The 18,934-nt window shown below is 48.9% G+C and overlaps 1 protein-coding gene across 4 annotated transcripts in view; it reads right to left on the reverse strand.

Annotated features, from left to right (window-relative positions):
- The window catches only part of LOC119975257 (sialic acid-binding Ig-like lectin 12), a 312,188-nt gene that overhangs the window by 190,704 nt on the left and 102,550 nt on the right, over nt 1-18,934 (reverse strand). For 3 of the 4 annotated variants that reach the window (XM_038814942.1, XM_038814941.1, XM_038814940.1), the window contains one exon: nt 3,195-3,548. The exons of the other annotated variant lie outside the window; for it this stretch is intronic. In XM_038814942.1, coding sequence (XP_038670870.1) covers nt 3,195-3,548 — 354 coding nt within the window. The remainder of the gene's footprint in view (nt 1-3,194; nt 3,549-18,934) is intronic. 4 annotated transcript variants of the gene reach the window in all.

Genomic DNA, 18,934 nt, shown 5'->3' on the forward strand with positions numbered 1-18,934 from the left:
CGGGCTCTGCCCCCGACGATGTCTAGGGCGCTGATCTCCTTGATCCTGAAGCAGGACAAGGATCCCCTACAGTGTGGGTCATATAGGCCGATCTCACTCCTAAAAGTAGATGCAAAGTTGCTGGCAAAGATTTTGGCCTTGAGGATAGAAGACTGTGTGCCACAGGTCATACACGAGGATCAGACGGGGTTTGTGAAAGGGAGGCAGTTGAATGTTAACGTACAGAGGCTAGTGAATGTTATAATGATGCCGGCAGTGGAAAGGGAGGCTGAGAGAGTGGCGGCGATGGATGCGGTGAAGGCCTTTGATAGGGTGGAATGGGGGTACCTGTGGGAGGTGTTGAAAAGGTTCGGGTTTGGGGAGGGGTTCGTCAGGTGGGTGAGGTTGCTATATGAGGCCCCGGTGGCGAGTGTGGCTGCGAACAGAAGGAGGTCAGAGTATTTCCGATTGCACTGGGGGATGAGGAAGGGGTGTCGCCTGTCCCCCCTGCTCTTTGCACTGGCGATTGAACCCCTGACCATGGCGCTGGGGGTGGGGGTGGGGGGGAGCATCGGCTGTGGCTATATGCGGATGACCTGCTGTTGTATGTGGCGGACCCGGTGGGGGGAATGCCGGAGGTGATCAGAATCCTTAGAGAGTTTGGGGATTTCTCCGGGTACAAGCTCAATATGGGGAAGAGCGAGCTGTTCGTAGTGCACCCAGGGGACCCGGAGAGGGGGATTGGTGAGCTCCCATTGAAATAGGCAGAGAGGAGTTTTAGGTACCTGGGGATACAGGTAGCTAGGAGCTGGGGGGCCTTACATAAGCTTAACTTCACGAGGCTGGTGGAGCAGATGGAGGAGGAGTTTAAGAGGTGGGACATGCTGCCACTCTCCTTGGCTGGCAGGGTGCAGTCAGTCAAGATGATGGTGCTCCCGAGGTTTTTGTTCTTGTTCCAATGCCTCCCTATCCTGATCCCTAAGGCCTTTTTCAGGCGGGTCAACAGGAGCGTTATGGGGTTCATGTGGGCGCAGAAGACCCCGAGGGTGAGAAGGGCATTCCTGGAGTGGAGCAGGGAGGGGGGGGGGGGGGGGGGGGCTGGTGCTGCCTAACCTCTGTGGATATTATTGGGCCGCCAACCTGGCGATGATACGCAAGTAGGTAATGGAGGGGGAGGGGGCGGCATGGAAGAGGTTGGAGATGGCGTCCTGTGTGAGCACGAGCCTGGAGGTGCTGGTGATGGCGCCGCTGCCGCTTCCTCCAATGAGGTATACCACGAGTCCGGTGGTGGTGGCTACCCTCAAAATTTGGGGCCAATGGAGATGGCACAGGGGGGATGTGGGGGCCTCGGTGTGGTCCCCGAGATGGGGGAACTACCGGTTTATCCCCGGGAGAATAGATGGAGGGTTCCTGAGTTGGCACAGGGCAGGCATTAAAAGGATGGGGGACCTGTTTGTGGACAGGAAATTTGCGAGTCTGAATGAGCTGAAGGGGAGCTTCGGCCTCCCCCTGGAGAACACCTTCAGATATATGCAGGTAAGGGCGTTTGCTAGGCGGCAGTTGGTGGAGTTCCCACCTGACAGGGTGCTTTCGGGGATATGGGTTGGAGAGGGGAGGATCTCGGCAACGTATCAGGTGATGCAGGAGGAGGAGGCCTCGGTGGAGGGGCTGAAGGGTAAGTGGGAGGTGGAGCTGGGTGAGGAGATCGACGAGGGGACGTGGGCTGATGTCCTGGGGAGGGTGAATTCCTCCTCCTCTTGCGCGAGGCTCAGCTTAATACAATTCAAGGCGCAGCATAGGGCGCACATGACCAGGGCAAGGCTGAGCCGGCTCTTTGGGAGAGAGGACAGATGTGCCAGGTGTTCAGGGAGCCCAGCAAACCACACCCACATGTTCTGGGCGTGCCCAGCGCTGGAGGTCTTTTGGAGGAGCGTAGCAGAGACGCTGTCAAGGGTGGTTGGTTCCAGGGTTGAGCCGGGCTGGGGGCTCGCAATATTTGGGGTGGAAGAGGAGCCGGGAGTGCAGGAGGTGAAAGAGGCCGGTATTCTGGCCTTTGCGCCCCTGGTAGCCCGGCAAAGGATTCGTCTTCAGTGGAAAGATGCGAGATCCCCAAGCGTGGAGTCCTGGATTAACGACATGGCAGGATTTATTAAATTGGAGGGGGTCAAGTTTGCCTTAAGGGGATCGGTTCTTCAGGCGGTGGCAACCGTTCCTAGACTTTCTGGCAGAGCGTTAGGAAATGGTCAGCAGCAGCAGCAACCCGGGGGGGGGGGGGGGTGGGGGGGGTGGGGGGGGGGGGGGGGGGTCATGAGGGTTTGTTTGTTTTTCTTGATTGGGTGTGTATATTTGCTTTCATACCTTTTATCTTTGTTAATTTATTCTTTCTGTATATGTTTGGGGGGGGGGGGGTTGTTCCTATTTCTTTGTGTTACTTTTTTTATTGTTGATAATTTGTGAAAACTTGAATAAAAATTATTTTTTAAAAAAGATGGAGGTTGAAATCTCCGAGGATGAGAATTTATTTGTTGCAGAGACCAAGTGGAACAGTTAGTGAAGATATCCCGGTGAGAACATCTTTATCGTACCCCGGGCGGCACGGTGGCGTGGCTGTGAGCACTGCTGCCTCATGTCGCCGAGGACTCGGTTTGATCCTGGCACCAGGTCACTGTCTGTGTCGAGTTTGCACATTCTCCCGTGTCTGCATGGGTCTTATCTCCACAAAACAACGATCTGCAAGGTAGGTTGATTGGCAACGCTAAATTGCCCCTTAATTGCAAAAAAAATCTTTATTGTACCCAAGAGGGCGATCGAGAATGAGATTTTTGAAAAAGAGGTGAGGGGGTGGAACAGGGTGAAATGCGAAAAAAGGAGAAAGTAACAGAAGAGTCAGGGACAGGGGGTTCAGGCCAAGGCCTGATTTGGTCATATGCTCCACATTGTCGCCAGACTGGACTTGATGGTGGGGGTTAGCGGAAGATCTAACCATGCGGGGTGGGGGCTTCATTAAGAGGGAAGGTGTCACCAACCCATTCAAGGCTATGATGTTGATTCAATCAAACACAATAAGTTCATGGATCTGGGAGTAGAAAGAGAAAAATGTTAAAAACAGTGACGCTGATTCATACAGCCACAAAATAACCAAATCAAACACGAGAATGTGTTATTTCCCATTGAGTTGAATGTGAATTGTTGAGGAATTATAACCCAGCACTTACCAGAAACCTGAAGCCGGGTAAAAGGGTGATAACTATGGTTGGGACCATCCTCAAATTCTATTCTGAAATAATAAGGTCCTGCATCTTCCCGCCTGATATTGATTATTATCAGGGAACAGTCGCCATCTTTCAGGTCTCCAGACAGCCGGGTCCGGTGCCGTAACCGTGGCAACACGTGTTTGTGATCCTTGGAGTGAAAGGCAATCTCCGAAGTTTCCGATTCCGCATTAAACCAGACTCCGCATCTCGATTGATTTCCCAGACACGATGGATAACTGTAATGACACGGAATCTGCACACACGAACCTTCCTGCGCTGTCACCAGTTGCTGAGTCTCACCTTGCCACTCTTGTGCTGGGGAGAGAAATATTAATATTTAACACTGGGTGGTTTGTACATCCACCAGACTCAAAATATACAGATAAGACTGAATTTGGGGGGATAGTCAATACTGAGGAGGACTGCAATAGAACATAGAAAAATACAGCACAGGACAGGCCCTTTGGCCCACGATGTTGTGCCGAACTTTTGTCCTAGATTAAGAACAAATTAATCTACACCGCATCATTCTACCGTAATCCATGTACCTATCCAATAGCCGCTTGAAGGTCCCTAATGTTTCCAACTCAACTACTTCCACAGGCAGTGCATTCCATGCCCCCACTATTCTCTGGGTAAAGAACCTACCTCTGACATCACCCCTATAACTTCCACCATTCACCTTAAATTTATATTCCCTTGCTTTGGTAGAAAGAATAGAAAAGTAGAATATTATTTAAGTAGAGAGGGATTGCAGAATTATGTGGTACAGAAAGATCTGGGTGGCCTTGTACATGAATCATAAAAAGGCAGCATACAGGTACAGCAAGTGATTGGGAAGGCAAATGGAATGTTAGTCTTTGCTACAAATGGGGTGGAGTATAAAATCAGGAAATCTCGCTGCAATGTACAGGGCATTGGTGAGACCGCACTGGAGTTCTTTAGGTCCCTATACTTGAGGAGGGATATCGGTACATGAGAAACAGTTAAGAGAAGGTTCACTGGGCTGATTCTTGGAGGTTTATCTAATGAGGAAAGGTTGAGCAGGTTGGGCCGGTGCTCATTGGGGTTTTGAAGAATAAGAGGTGATCTTATTGAAACAGGTAAGTTTCTGAGGGGTGTGCACAGTGGATACTGAGAGGATGTTTCCCCTTGTCCGAATCTAGAACCGGGGATACAGTTTCAAAATAAGGGTCTCCCATTTAAGATGGCGAAGAGAAGGAATTTCCTCTCTTAGCAGGTGGTTAGTCTGTGGAATTCTCTTTACAAGACAACAGTGGAGTCAACAAACAGAGTCGGACAGATTTTTCATTGCCAAGTAAGTTAAGGTCCATGTGAAGACCGGCAGGAAAGTGGAGTTGAGAACACAATCAGATTCTATTAAATAGTGGAGCAAGTGCGAGGCAAAGTCCTCCTTTCTCTTTTTTCAAAATATTTTTTATTGCCATTTTCCAATTTTGACTGTTTGACAATTTGATGTATAAAGCACATAATATTTCCACAGTATGATGTTTCTTATGTACAATTGTACACATACCCTTTTTCACAGCCCTCCCCCTTTCCTTGCTTCCCCATTCCCCCCCCCCCCCCCCTCCCCTCTTCCCATGTTGATAATCAGGCTACCTCCTGGCCCCATCTTTTGCCCTGGGTATTGTATTGTTATACGTCTCACCTTCATTTTGTGATTATTGTTGTTATTATTGTGGCTTCACTGGGGGGGGGGGGGGGGGGGGGGGGGGGGGAGGTGGCTGTCCACCCCCTCCCCGCTCACCCTTTTCCATGTCTCTCCCTGATATGCCCCAGATTCTTTGCTGTTTCCCCCTTGCCTTGTTCCTCTCTGCCCTGTGCGGTCTTGCCTGCCCTGATCGGTTCCCCCTGCCCCCTTCTTCCTAATCACTATTGGCCTCAAACAGGTCCTGGAACAGGCTGTTGAATAGCCCCCATGCTTTATGGAAGTCCTCGTCTGACCCTCGATTCTCCGGAGTGCGATTAGGGAAGCGAAAGTAAGGGCGTCCGCCCTCTTTCCCATGTGTAGCTCTGGCTGGTGTGAAATCCCAAAGACTGCCACTCTCAGGCATAGCTCCATCCTCACCCCCCACAACCTTGGACAGCACCTCGAAGATGGCTGTCCAGAACCTCACAGGGCTGGGACAAGCCCAGAACATGTGCGTGTGGTTGGCTGGGCCCCACTGGCACCATTCACATTTGTCCTCCACCTCCGGGAAGAACCTGTGATTCAGGTTGTGGTTAGGTGGGCTCAGTGCACCACTTTAAACTGCCTGAGGCTCAGCTTTGTGCAGGAGGAGGTGGAGTTGGCCCTACTTAGTGATTTGCCCCAGAGTCTTCTCCCTACTTCAGTCCCAAGTTCGTCTTCCCATTTCTGTCTTCCCCCGTCTAATGATGTTCTTGCCTTTTCCAGAAGCTGTCCGTGCATGTCCCCACAGTTCCTCTCCTCCCTACTGTCTGTGTCCAGTAGTCCCTCCAGAGAGTCTCTCGGTGCTTCACTGTGGGGGTGGCTCTCTGCCCCCTCCCCCTCACTCTTTTTCCATATCTCTCCCTGATACACCCCAGATTCTTCGTAGTTTCACCCTCCCCCCCTCCGAATCTTTGTTGGTTCCCCCCGTCCCCCGTCCCCCGTCCCCCCACCATCACACAAATGCCATGATCATTTTGTCTATCCCTTGGAAAAAGGCCTTGGGAATGAAGATCGGTCTGGCTCTGAACCAGAAAAAGGACCTGGGCAGCATGTGCATCTTGATCGTCTGCACCGTCCCCGCCAGGGAAAGCATGTCTCCACAGTTCCCCTTCTCCCGACTCTCCGCATCCAGTAGTTCCTCCAGCAAAGTATCTCTTGGGGCACTCGGGTACCTCATTGTCTCCTTACGGAGAAAGTATTTGGTTTGTAGTTGCCGGAGCTCCTGTCCTTTTGGTAGCTCCAGTTCTTGCATTCATTTGTCTCGGGTTAACATGTGTCCACACTGTAAAGTCTAGTCCCGTGTCCACCTCTTAAAGGTGGCTCTGTCCCTCCCCCGTTTGGGTTCACCGAGAATGCCTCGCTGTTGCCCAGGTTGAGTTTGAAGCCCAAGAAGTCCTTGAACTCTTCCATGGGTTTCACGATTACTTTCAGGTCGTTCTGTGGGTCCGAGGATGTAGAGGAGCAGGTCATCCACCTCGAGTGAAACTCTCTGCTCTCTGTGTCCTCTTCGGATGCCCTTCCAGCCCTCTGCATCTCGCAGAGCGATCGCCAAGGGTTTGATTTCCAAGACGAACAAGAGCGGGGACAGCGGGTATCCCTGCCTTGGGCCTCTGTGCAGCTGGAAGTATTCAGAGCTGGTGGTGTTGGTCTGAATGCTCACCTTGGGGCATTGTTCAGGAATTTCACACGGGGTGAATCCATCTCTCGCCCAAAACGCTCCAGTACCTCAATGAGGTACTTCCATTCGACTCTGTCAAAGGCCTTTTCTGTGTCCAGGGAGACAAGTACCTCTGGTGTTTTCACCCCAGGTAGCGACATTATCTCATTCAGCAGACTCTTCAACCAGTCTCTTCAACGAGCGTAAAATTCCACAACCTGTGACTGCTGAAGCTAATCTGTCATGACTGTTTGAAAACCAGCTATCCCGACCAGCAAAATAGCTTAATAGTAGTTCACAGTTAGCTGTCTATCCTTGACAAAGCCAGTCTGGTCCTCGGTGACGACTTCTGGTACGCAGTTCTCCAGCCGCTTAGCCAGGACTTTTGCGAGTATTTTTCTGTCTGCATTGTCGTGACATCATGGTGGTGTTGCAATTCACTGACTAACCACTAGGAGTCTCATTAGTATATAAGAGAATGTTAGAGTCCTGGGACAGGATTCTCTGAACCACAGCCAGGTTGGACAATCCCCGAGGGGGTGGTATGAATCCCACCCCGCCACTCTGACATCAGCTGCCGTATTCTCCGGTGCCGGTTTTTGGGCGGGGATCATGCCGTTGGCAGCAGCCCCCCCCCAACCCGGCATTCTCCGTGCCCCATTGAGCCGAGCGGTCGTCAGTTTCTAGCCATTCGCACCGGCGTGGATTGGACATGGTCCCACACGGTGGGACCTGGCATATAAGTTAGCTGGTGCGGTCCTCGGGGGGGGCTAGCTGGATCCGAACCTGGAGGGGTGCCAACAGGGGCCTGGCCTGCGATTGGGGCCCACCGATCTACGGGCGGGCCTGTGCCGTGGGGGCCTTCCGTGTCGGCCCCTGTAGGGCTCCGTCCTGGCCGGCACGGAAAAGGCAAACCCCTGCGCATGTGCTAGAATATGCCGGTATGCGCATGCGCTGAACCATGCCTGCAGTTCTGCGCATGCATTGACTCGCGCAGTCCCTTTTGCGGCAGCTGGGGCGGTGCCAACCTCTCCGCCGCTGGCCTAGCCCCCGGAGGTGCGGAGAATTCCGCAACTTGCGGTCGGCCCAACGCCAGAGTGGTTTGCGCCGTTTCTATGGCTGGCGTCAGGCCATCGCGCGATTTGGGAGAATCCCGCCCATAGAGTCAGAGATGTTTCCAGTATGAAAACAGGCCCTTCGGTCCAATTTGTCCATGCTGCCCAGTTTGTACCACAAAGCTAGTCCCAATTGGCCACATTTGGCCCATATCCCTCCAGACCCACCTTTCCCATATAATTGTCTAAATGCTTTTTAAAAGACACATTTTTACCTGCCTCTACTACTGCCTCTGGCAGCTCGTTGCAGACACTCACCACCCTCTGTGTGAAATTATTTCCACTCTGGACCCTTTTATATCTCCCCCCCCCCCCCTCTTATTTCAACCTGTGGCCTCTCGTTTTAGACTCCCCTATACTTGAGAAAAAATGTTGACTATCTACCTTTTTTATGTCCCTCATTATTTTATAGACTGCTATAAGTTCACCCCTGAGCCTCCTATCCTGGAGGGGAAAAACGTTCCAGTCCATCCAGCCTCTCCTTATAACTCAAACCATCAAGTCCCGGTAGCATCCTAGTAAATCTTTCCTGCGCTCTTTCTAGTTTAATAATATCCTTTCTATAATAGGGTGACCAGAACTGTAAACAGTATTCCAAGTGTGGCCTTACTAATGTCTTGTACAACTTCAACAAGATGTCCCAACTCCTGTATGCAATGTTCTGAACAATGAAACCAATCATGCCAAATGCCTTCTTCACCACCCTGTCCACATGTGACTCCACTTTCAAGGAGCTATGAACCTGTACTACTAGATCTCTTTGTTCTACAACTCTCCCCAACACCCTACCATTTAGGGGTAGCAGGGTAGCCTGGTGGTTAGCATAAATGCTTCACAGCTCCAGGGTCCCAGATTCGATTCCCGGCTGGGTCACTGTCTGTGTGGAGTCTGCACGTCCTACCCCTGTGTGCGTGGGTTTCCTCCGGGTGCTCCGGTTTCCTCCCACAGTCCAAAGATGTGCGGGTTAGGTGGATTGGCCATGCTAAATTGCCCGTAGTGTCCTAATAAAAGTAAGGTTAAGGGGGGGTTGTTGGGTTACGGGTATAGGGTGGATATGTGGGTTTGAGTAGGGTGATCATGGCTCGGCACAACATTGAGGGCCGAAGGGCCTGTTCTGTGCTGTACTGTTCTATGTTCTATGTTCTATGTTCTATTAACCGAGTAGATGCTGCCCCGATTCGATCTACCAAAATTGATCACCTCACATTTATCTGAATTAAACTCCACTTGCCATTCATCGGCCCACTGACCCAATTGAGCAAGATCTCGTTGCAATTCCAGATAACCTTCTTCACTGTCCACAATGCCACAAATCTTGGTGTCATCTGCAAACTTACTAACCAAATTCTTAATAAATATAACAAATAACAGTGGACCCAGCACTGATCCCTGAGGCACCCTTTGTCATCTGTCATCAAGCCAATTTTGTATCCAATTGGCTACCTCACACTGGATTCCTTGAGATTTAATCTTATGCAACAACCTATCATGCGGTACCTTGTCAAAGGCCTTGTTAAAATCCATGTAAACAATGTCGACTGCACTGCCCTCATCTACCTACTTGTTTACCCCTTCAAAAAACCCAATCAAATTCGTGAGACCTGATTTACCACACACAAACCCATGCTGACTGTTTCTAATCAGTCCTTGCCTCGCTAAATGCCTGTAGATCCTGTCTCTCAGAATATCTTCTCATAACGTACCCAGCCTAGTTTCCAGGCTTTTCCCTACAACGCTTATTAAAAAAAGGCACAACATTTGCCACCCTCCAATCTTCAAGCACCTCCCCTACGGCTGTGGATGATTCAAATATTTCTGCTCGGGTATCCACGTTTTCCTCCCTAGCCTCCCAGGGTGTCCTGGGATACAGTTCATCAGGTCCCGGTGATTTATCTACCTTGATGCACTTTCAGACTTCCAGCACCTCCTCTGTACTATGTACACTCCTCGAGACATCACTATTTATTTCCCCAAGTTCCCCAACATCCATGCCTTTCGCAACAGTAAATACCGATGAGAAATATTCATTTAGGATCTCACCCATCTCTTGTGGATCCGCACATAGATGACCTTGTAGATCCTTCAGAGGCCCTACTGTCTTCCTCATTGCTCTTTTGCCATTTATGCATTTACAGAAGCTCTTTGGGTTCTCCCTTGCCTTATCTCCCAAAGCAATCTCATGTCCCCTTTTTGCCCTCCTGATTTCTCTCTTAACTCTACTCCGCTAACCTCTATACTCTTCAAGGGATCCACTTGATCCAGCTGCCTATGCATGTCATATGCCTTCTTCTTCTTGAGGGCCTCAATATACCAAGTCATCCAGGGTTCCCTACTTCTACCAGCCTTGACCTTCACTCTTAAAGGAATGTGCTTGCCCTCAACCCTGGTGAACATACTTTTGAAAGCCTCCCACTTACCACCCATCCCTCTGCCTGTCAAAAGACTCCCCCAATCAACTTTTGAAAGTTATTATCGAAAACTATCAAAATTGGCGTTGCCCCAATTTGGAATTTTCGCTTTTGGGCCAACCCTTTCTTTCTCCATTTCTATGGGTCGGGGCTTAGAAACTCCAAAGTGTATTATGGAGTTCACCTGACTTATAACTTTTATGCTGAATTTGGCTGGGATGAGCACACGAGCCTTCCCTTCAGGTGTGATTCATCAGACTCCCTAGACACTTTAATCAAAACATGGTTTACTCCACGAATATAGTTAACATATATATATATATATATATATATATATAAACACACAGCAAAATTTTTTATCAATTACAAAAATAAAGACACCACACAGCTACAGTAATCTATGTGTAACACTTGATGAATTCCCCCTTTAACTGTTCCAATTCAGTAACAAAATCCAATAAACCAAAAACGCCTATTCAAGGGTCCAGCACATTGCATTCTCCCTTGAATGGGACTGGTCTTTTTCCTGAAATTTTGAACCAGTCTCAACCAGCAGATTCAAATTCCTTCCGGAAAGCAAACAATATCTTTTAGGTTACCAAAGCAGGTAGTTTACTTCTAGAACAGTTTTTTAAATGAAAATATAGAAAGTCAGGGAACACTTCTTTCTCCTCAAGTCCACAGCAGTCAAACTGAAACTGAAACCAAAACATCTCACACAGCCACAGCCCAGCTCCTCCCACAAAATTACATCACTGAAGCCAGGTGATAAGACAAAAACCTTTCTCAAAGGGACACTCACATGACAAATTTTCGCTTTTGGGCCAGCCCTTTCTTTCTCTATAGCTAGCTTAAAACTAATGGAATTGTGGTCACTGGTCCCAAAGTGACCCCTCACTAACAATTCTGTCACATGCCCTTCCTTATTTTCCAAGACGAGATGAAGTTTTGCACCCCCCCCCCCCCCCCCCCCCCCCCGTCAGGGAATCCACATACTGAATGAGAAATTCCGTCTGAATACACTGCAGCTATGGCTGTCCCAGTCAATGCTGGGAAAGTTAAAGTCCCCAACTATTACCACTCTATTTTTCTTGCAGCCATCTGTAATCTCCTTACATATTTGCTTCTCAATTTTCCACTGACTATTTGGGGGTCTATGGTACAATTCTATCAAAGTGAGATCTCCCTTCTTATTTTTCAGTTTTTCCCATGTAGACTCAGTGGGCGAAACCTTGGAAATATCCTCTCTCTGTACTGCCATGATATTCTCCCTAATCAAAAACACAACTCCCCCTTCTTTCTGACCTCCTGTTCTATTATTCCCTCAGCATCTGTACCCTGGAACATTGAGCTGCCTGTCCTGCCCCTCCCTTAGCCATGTTTCAGTATAGCTATAATATCCCAGTCCCATGTACCACTCATGCCCTGAGTTCATCTGCCTTGCCAGCCAGGTTTCTTGCATTGAAATAAATGCATTTTACTCGAGACTTTCCTTGCTCTCTGCCCTGATTTCTCACACCATGGGCGAAATACTCCGACCCCCCCGCTGATCGGCGTGCCCTCCGCGACGATCGTCATGTCCCCGCGCCGATTGGCGTGTACTCCACGGCGATTTTCCGGCCTGCGATGAGACGAAGTCCCACCGCTGAGAGGCCTCGCTCGCCGCCGTGGTTTGAACCACCTCTGCTAGCAGCGCGAGCAGGCCCCCGGGGTCCTGGGGGGGGGGGGGGCGGTGCAGGGCGATCGGGCCTCGCGGGGTGCCCCCATGGTGGCCGGGCCCGCGATCGGGGCCCACCAATCGGCAGGCGGGCCAGTGCCGTGGGGGCAATCTTTTTCTTCCACCGCCGCCACGGCCTCCACCATGGCGGAGGCGGAAGAGAACCCCCGTACTGCGCATGCGCAGGTGGTGATGTCAGCGCCAGCTGACGCACCGGTGCATGCGCGAACCGACGCATGCGCGAACCGGCGAAGGCCTTTCGGCCAGCCCCGACGCCGGGGGGTGGGCATCAAAGGCCGTTGGCGCCGGTTCTGGTGCCAGTCGGCGTGGCGCCAACCACTCCGCCATCGAGTCTCCCCAAAGGTGCGTAGAAAGGACCGCGCCGGAGTGGTTGGCACCACTCCGCTACACCGGGACCCCCCGCCCTGCCGGGTAGGGGAGAATCCCAGCCCATCTGTCTGTTATGTTTTGTGCACTCTCCCTGTGTTTTATTTTTCTTAGCATTACTGGACACATTCCCTGAGTTCTCTGCAGTCTTTGTACTCTGTACTGTGGCCCTTTTTGATGTTTGACTTTATTTTCTCTGTCTTTCACTTTTCCCCTTACTGCCTTTTGTTTCTGTCCCCACTTTAATCCCCTCTGACTTCCTGCATTGGTTCCCATCTCCCTGTCCATTAATTTAAATCCTCCCCAACAGCATTAGCAAACACTCCCCCAAGGACATTGGTACCAGTCCTGCTCAGGTGCAGACCATTCGGTTTGCACTGGTCCCACCTCCCCCAGAATCGGTTCCAATGTCTTAGAAATTTGAAACCCTCCCTCTTGCACCCTATCTCAAGCCACAAATTCATCTTATCCATCCTGTCATTCCCAGTCTGACTAGCACATGGCACTGGTAGCAATCCCGAGATTACTACCTTTGAGGTCCTACTTTTTAGTTTAGCTCAAAACTCCCTAAATTCAGCATAGAGGACCTCATCATGTTTTTTTGCCGATATCGTTGGTGCCTGTATACACCACAACACCAGGCTGTTCATCCTACCGCTTGAGAAGGTCCTGCAGCCGCTCTGAGACATCCTTGACCTTACACCAGGGAGTCAACATACCATCCTGGAGTCTCGTTTGCATCCTCAGAAACGGCTGACTACTCCCCATACAATTGAATCCCCAATTACTATAGCTCTGCCATTCTTTTTCCTGCTCTCCTGCTCAGCAGAGCCAGCCACGGTGCCATGAACCTGGCTCATGCTGCCTTCCCATGGTGAGCCATCTCCCCCAACAGTATCCAAAATGGGATTCATATTTTGGAGGGAGATGACTGCTGCAGGGGACCCCTGCTCAGCCTTCCTACTCTTCCTCTGTCTGTTGTTCACCAATTCCCTATCTCCCTCAGTACTCTGCAGTGTGACCAACTCACTAAACGTGCTATCCATGATTTCCTCAGCATCATGGATGCTCCAAAGTGAGTCCATCCGCAGCTCCAAAGCCATCAAGCGGTCTAACAGGAGCTGCAGCTGCACACACTTGTTGCATGTAAAGGAGTCAGGGACAGTGAACGTTGCCCGAACTCCCACATTGCACAAGAGGAGCATGACACGGGTCTGGGATCTCCTGGCATCATTAGCCGCAGTGTCTGTGGAATCACAATCTGATGATTTCACAAAAAAAATCCATTAATGTCACTTAATTCTGCTTGAATGTTATAGAAACTCAAACATGATCCTTTGGGCCATCCTTCATGGATGTACTTTATCACTTTCTGCAACATTAGGTCTGTGATGATAGGCAGACTATCACCTATATATAATATGAGTAGTTCATCATCACTGTAAATTCTATGATCTATGATCTCCAGATCTGCATGAGTATTATAAGTTATATATTTTACTTTTGTAGTTCCAGCATCCGACCAGCAGGTGGGGTGAGTACGGAGTCCCAGGACCCGGATGCACCATGTGTTCCTTCAGAAGGTGTTTGTAAAGAGTTGATAGCAGTCGCAGATTAGTGTTCGACATTTATTTCCAACTGTATTCATCATAGACATTTTAGTTATTCGTTAGTATAGTGTTCTTAATAAATAACTTTGTTTATAAAACAAAGTCTAATGTTTTTTGTTCACACGACAATATCGAGTTCCCACATCACCCCAATCAAAGAATATTTGTGGTACCTTGGAGTGGATGGTGAAAGAGAACAGTTGGGGAAAGTTAGATACGTCGAGAATACACAAGAGAGCAAGCGGAGATTCAAGAAATAAAAATCAGCTGTAAAACAAAATACTACCAGGATCGTTGAGCAAGATGGAAACATAAAAGATTCCCAGCCAATTGCTCACGACTGGTAATGTAGATGTGAACTGGCGTGCTTTCAAACTACAGTTCACTTTTTACGGCATGCTCTTGGTCTCCAAGAAGTTTTGGACGAGAATAAACTAGCACTCCTAATGATAGTAGCCGGTCCCCAAGCAAGTGATCTGTATAATACTTTTCAGTTTGCTTCAGAGAAAGACAAGAAGCTCTACTCAAAAATAATCGAGCAATTCGATAACTTTTGCCATCCGGAAAAGAACAAAACTTTTGAGCGTTATGTATTCAGGATGAGACTGTAGAAATCGAGCGCAACATTTGACTGTTTTGTCACGGATCTACGTCTCAAAGCGCAGTCCTGCAATTTTGCAGACCTCCATGGTTCATTGATAAAAGACTAAATTGTGTGCGGTCTGCAATGTGATAAATTACGTGAGCGATTGCTGAGGGAAAGCGATTTAAAACTAGCAGATGCCATTAAAATCTGCAAGGCCTGTGAGATAGCACAAAAGAAGATCACTGAGATCCAAACCCGAGAAAGTGGAAAACGAGGGTGGGACTGACGCCATCTTGGCTGTGTAGCAGCAAAATCAGAAATGTGGTCCAGCCGGCGGCCATTTTAAAAAGATTTCGGAGCACGTATTGTGTGCTGGAGATAAGGCAGAACGCACGGTCCAAGAAAATGACCTGCATTCGGCAAAACCTGTGCCAGATGTGCAAGAAAAAATCCCTTTGGGCAGTAATCCCTGTTCAAGGAAAGAAGACAATAACCAAAGAGTTTGAATGTAGTAGCCAAGGCAACAAAAACTAGCGATTCATCAATTATACAAAGTGCAGCCTTGCACAGGTAACATGAAATAAATGATGAACCAAATGGCCCTGAAGGTACTGACTTGGTAAAAATCATTAATGAAAATGCTGGTTGGCAAAAAAAAAACTAAAAATTCAGATGGTGAAAGCAGCGGATGAGTGGACTATACTGCCCAAAATAAACAGGACCATTGTGAAAGTTAAGTTAAATACCAGGGCTTGCGCAAACTTAATTAACAAATTCCGATTTGAGGAATTTGAAAATAAGACCGAATATCCAAAACACAGATTGCGACTATAAGATCATAAGGCATAAGACATAGGAGACGAATTAGGCCTCTCGGCCAAAAGACCATAAGACATAGGAGTCGAATAGGCAACTCGGCCCATCGAGTCTGCTCCGTCATTCAATCATGGCTGCTATTTTTCAGATCCCCATTCTCCTGCCTTCTCCCACAACTTCTGATCCCCTTATTTTTTTTTTCTATAAATTTAGAGTACCCAATTCATCTTTTCCTATTACAGGTCAATTTAGCGTGGCCAATCCACCTACCCTGCACATCTTTTGGGTTTTGGGGGCGAAACCCATGCAAACACAGAGAGAATGTGCAAACTCCACACGGACAGTGACCCAGAGCCGTGTTTGAACCTGGGACCTCGGAGCCGTGAGGCAGCAGGGCTAATCCACTGCTCCACCGTGCTGCCCTGTGAGACCATTATTAATCAAGAATTTATATATCTCTGTCTCAAAGACACTCAATGAGTTGGCCTCCACAGCCTTCTGTGGCAGAGTTCCACAGATTCACCACCCTCTGGTTGAAGAAATTCCTCCTCATCTCTGCTTTGAAGGATCGTCCTTTAATCTGAGATTGTGTCCTCTGCTTCTAGTTTGTCCGACAAGTGGAAACATCCTCTCCAGATCCACTATATCCAGGTCTCGCAGCATCCTGTAAGCTTCTATAAGATTCCCCCCCTCACGTTTGGAGGGCCGAAGGGCCTGTTCCTCTGCTGTATTGTTATTTGTTCTTTGAGTACAGACCCAGAGTCCTCAACTGTTCTTCGGTCCAAGGATCATACTTGTGAAACTCCTCTGGACCCTTTCCAATGCCAGCACATCTTTCCTTAAGATACATGGTCCAAAACTGCTCACAGTACTCCAAATGGGGTTTGACCAGAGCCTTATGCAGCCTCAGAATTACATTCCTGGTCTTGTATTCTAGCCCTCTTGACATGTAAGCTAACATTGCATTTGCCTTCCTAACTGCCAACTGAACCTACACGTTAACCTTAGGAGAATCGTGAACAAGGATTCTCATCCCTTTGTGCTTCTGATTTCTGAAGCAATTCCCCATTTAGAAAATAGTCTGTGCCTCTATTCCTCCTTCCAAAGTGCATAACCTCACACTTTCATATCCTTGTATATTTAGATCCCAGCCCTGAGCCCCTTGCAGCCATGACTCTGTGATGCCCACAACATGGCCAATTTCAATGTGCACAACTAGCTCATTTCCCTTGTTCCATACACTGCACGCATTTAGGCACAACACCCTCAGTCCTGCATTGATCCCTTCTCCCACTTTTCACCTTTTTTGCTCTTCCTGAGGGTGAAGTTGTTCTCATATTTTATAATGACAAATATATCACAGACTTCATCAGTATGTGTGTCGAGGATTGCGTGCAAAAGAAGACAAAACAGGTGTTGCCCAATCGGAAACCCTGGTTTAACCAAAGGGCCCACTCCCTGCTGACGTCCCGGATGGAGGCGTTCAAGTCTGACGACCCTGACCTATGTAAGAAATCCTGACGCATGTAATGTCATCAGAAACATTAAAAGACAATACCGCATCAAACTAGAGTCCCAGGCCAACGACACAAACCCACAACATCAATGTCAGGGCTTAAAATGAGATCACAGGCAAAAAGCAAGGTCAGGCGGATTCTCTGGGGCTGGAGCATCCCTCCCCGATGAACTGAACAAGTTCTATGCCCACATTGAACAGTCAGCCAATACATCACTGCCAGCCGCCCCAACAACCCTGGACACACCCATACCCACTATTGCAGCCTCGGAGGTAAGAGCTGCCTTCTTGAAAGTTAACCCGCGGAAAGCAACGGGCCCCTGGGCAAGATCTCAGAGCCTGCGCTGACCAGCTGGCCAGTGTATTCGCAGATATATGCAACACCTCACTTCTCCGCTCCGAGGTCCCCACCTGCTTCAAGGAGACCATCATAATACCAGTACCAAAGAAGAACAAGGTAGCCTGCCTCAACGACTACCGACTGGTAGCCCTACGTCTGTTATCATGAAATGCTTCGAGCGGCTAGTCACGAGATGGATCAATGCCAGGTTTCCAGACGGTCTCGATCCATTACAGTTCGCCTACCGTGGCAACCCATCCACGGAAAATGCTATCTCTATGGCCCTACAATCAACACTCGAACATCTCGACAACAAGAACACCTATGTAAGACTGCTGTTCATAAACGACAGCTCTGCCTTCAACACCATTATCCCGACAAGACTACTAACCAAACTCTGCAACCTTGGACTTGACCCATCCCTGTGCAGCTCGATCCTTGACTTCTTCACCAACAGAAGGCAATCTGTCAGGATAGGTAACACTACCTCCTCCCCAATAGTCCTCAATAGTCCCCGCAAGGATGTGTGCTCAGTCCTCTACTGTACTCCCTATACACACCCAACTGTGGCAAGATTAAACTCCAATTTGATCTAAAAGTTTGCAGATGATACGACTGTGGTGGTATCTCAAACAACGATGAATCAGACTACAGAAGGGACATAGGTCATTTGGTTGCATGGTGTACCGAAAACAACCTCTCTCTAAATATTGGAAAGGCCAAGGAACTGATCATCGACTTCAGGAAGCGTAGCACACCCCCCCCCCCCCCCCCCGCCCCCCCCCCCCCCCCCCCCGCCCCCCCTCCCCGATGGCTCCGAAGTGGAGATGATCGATAGCTTTAAGTTCCTGGGAGGTCACCAGACCTACAGTCTGGCCTGGTCCACTCACGTTGATGCAACAGACAAGAAAGCTCAGCAATGTCTCTACTCCCCACAGAAGCTAAAGAAATTCAGCATGTCTGCATCGACTCTCACAAACCTCTACAGATGTGCCAGAGCGAGCATCCTATCCGGCTGCAACGCAGCTTGGTACGGCAACTGCTCGGTCCAAGATCGCAAGAAACTGCAGAGTGTGGCACACTCAACCCAACGCATCACACAAGCTTGTCATCCTCCCATTGATTCTGTCTGCACCTCCTTCTGCCTCAGGAAGGCAGACAGCATTATCAGAGACCCTTTACACCCAGGCTTTGCCCTCTTCTAGACCCTTCCATCAGGCAGAAGATGCAGACGTCTAAAGACCCGCCCATCTAGATACAGGAACAGCTTCTTCCAGACAGCTACTAGACCCCTCAACAACTCTCACCTCAAACTGATCTGTTCCTTGTAAGCACACTATTCACATCACCCTGTGCTGGTCTTGCTCATATATTTGCTTGTTTGGCCCTTGTTCTAACCGCATTGTAACCAATCACTATTTGTTGATGTCCCATTTGTCAATGTACTCTGTTGATTCTTCTTTTGTCTACTATGTACGGACTGTGTATGTTCCCTTGGCCGCAGAAAAATACTTTTCACTGTACTTCGGTACATGTGACAATAAATATCAATTAATCAATCAATATCATTGAGGATGTGAAGCAAGGGTTAATAGCTAGAAAGAGCCAGAATGACCGGGATACATTAGTGGAAAATCACAAAGTAGAGGAATGTGTTATTGAAGCCATTGAAGGAGAATGAACTTGCTCAGATAAGGGAGTGATGTTTGAAGTCGTGAGCCGATTCATGACTATAAGCTGAACAGCCTTGAGAAACAAGGAGCATGGCCGGATGACAGGATATGTAATATGGGAGCTGCTTGCAACTATAGCTAACACCTGTTAATTAAGCTAAAACTGATACATACTCATGT

The sequence above is a fragment of the Scyliorhinus canicula genome, chromosome 12 (genome assembly GCF_902713615.1).
Source record: "Scyliorhinus canicula chromosome 12, sScyCan1.1, whole genome shotgun sequence".
Taxonomy (NCBI): domain Eukaryota; kingdom Metazoa; phylum Chordata; class Chondrichthyes; order Carcharhiniformes; family Scyliorhinidae; genus Scyliorhinus; species Scyliorhinus canicula.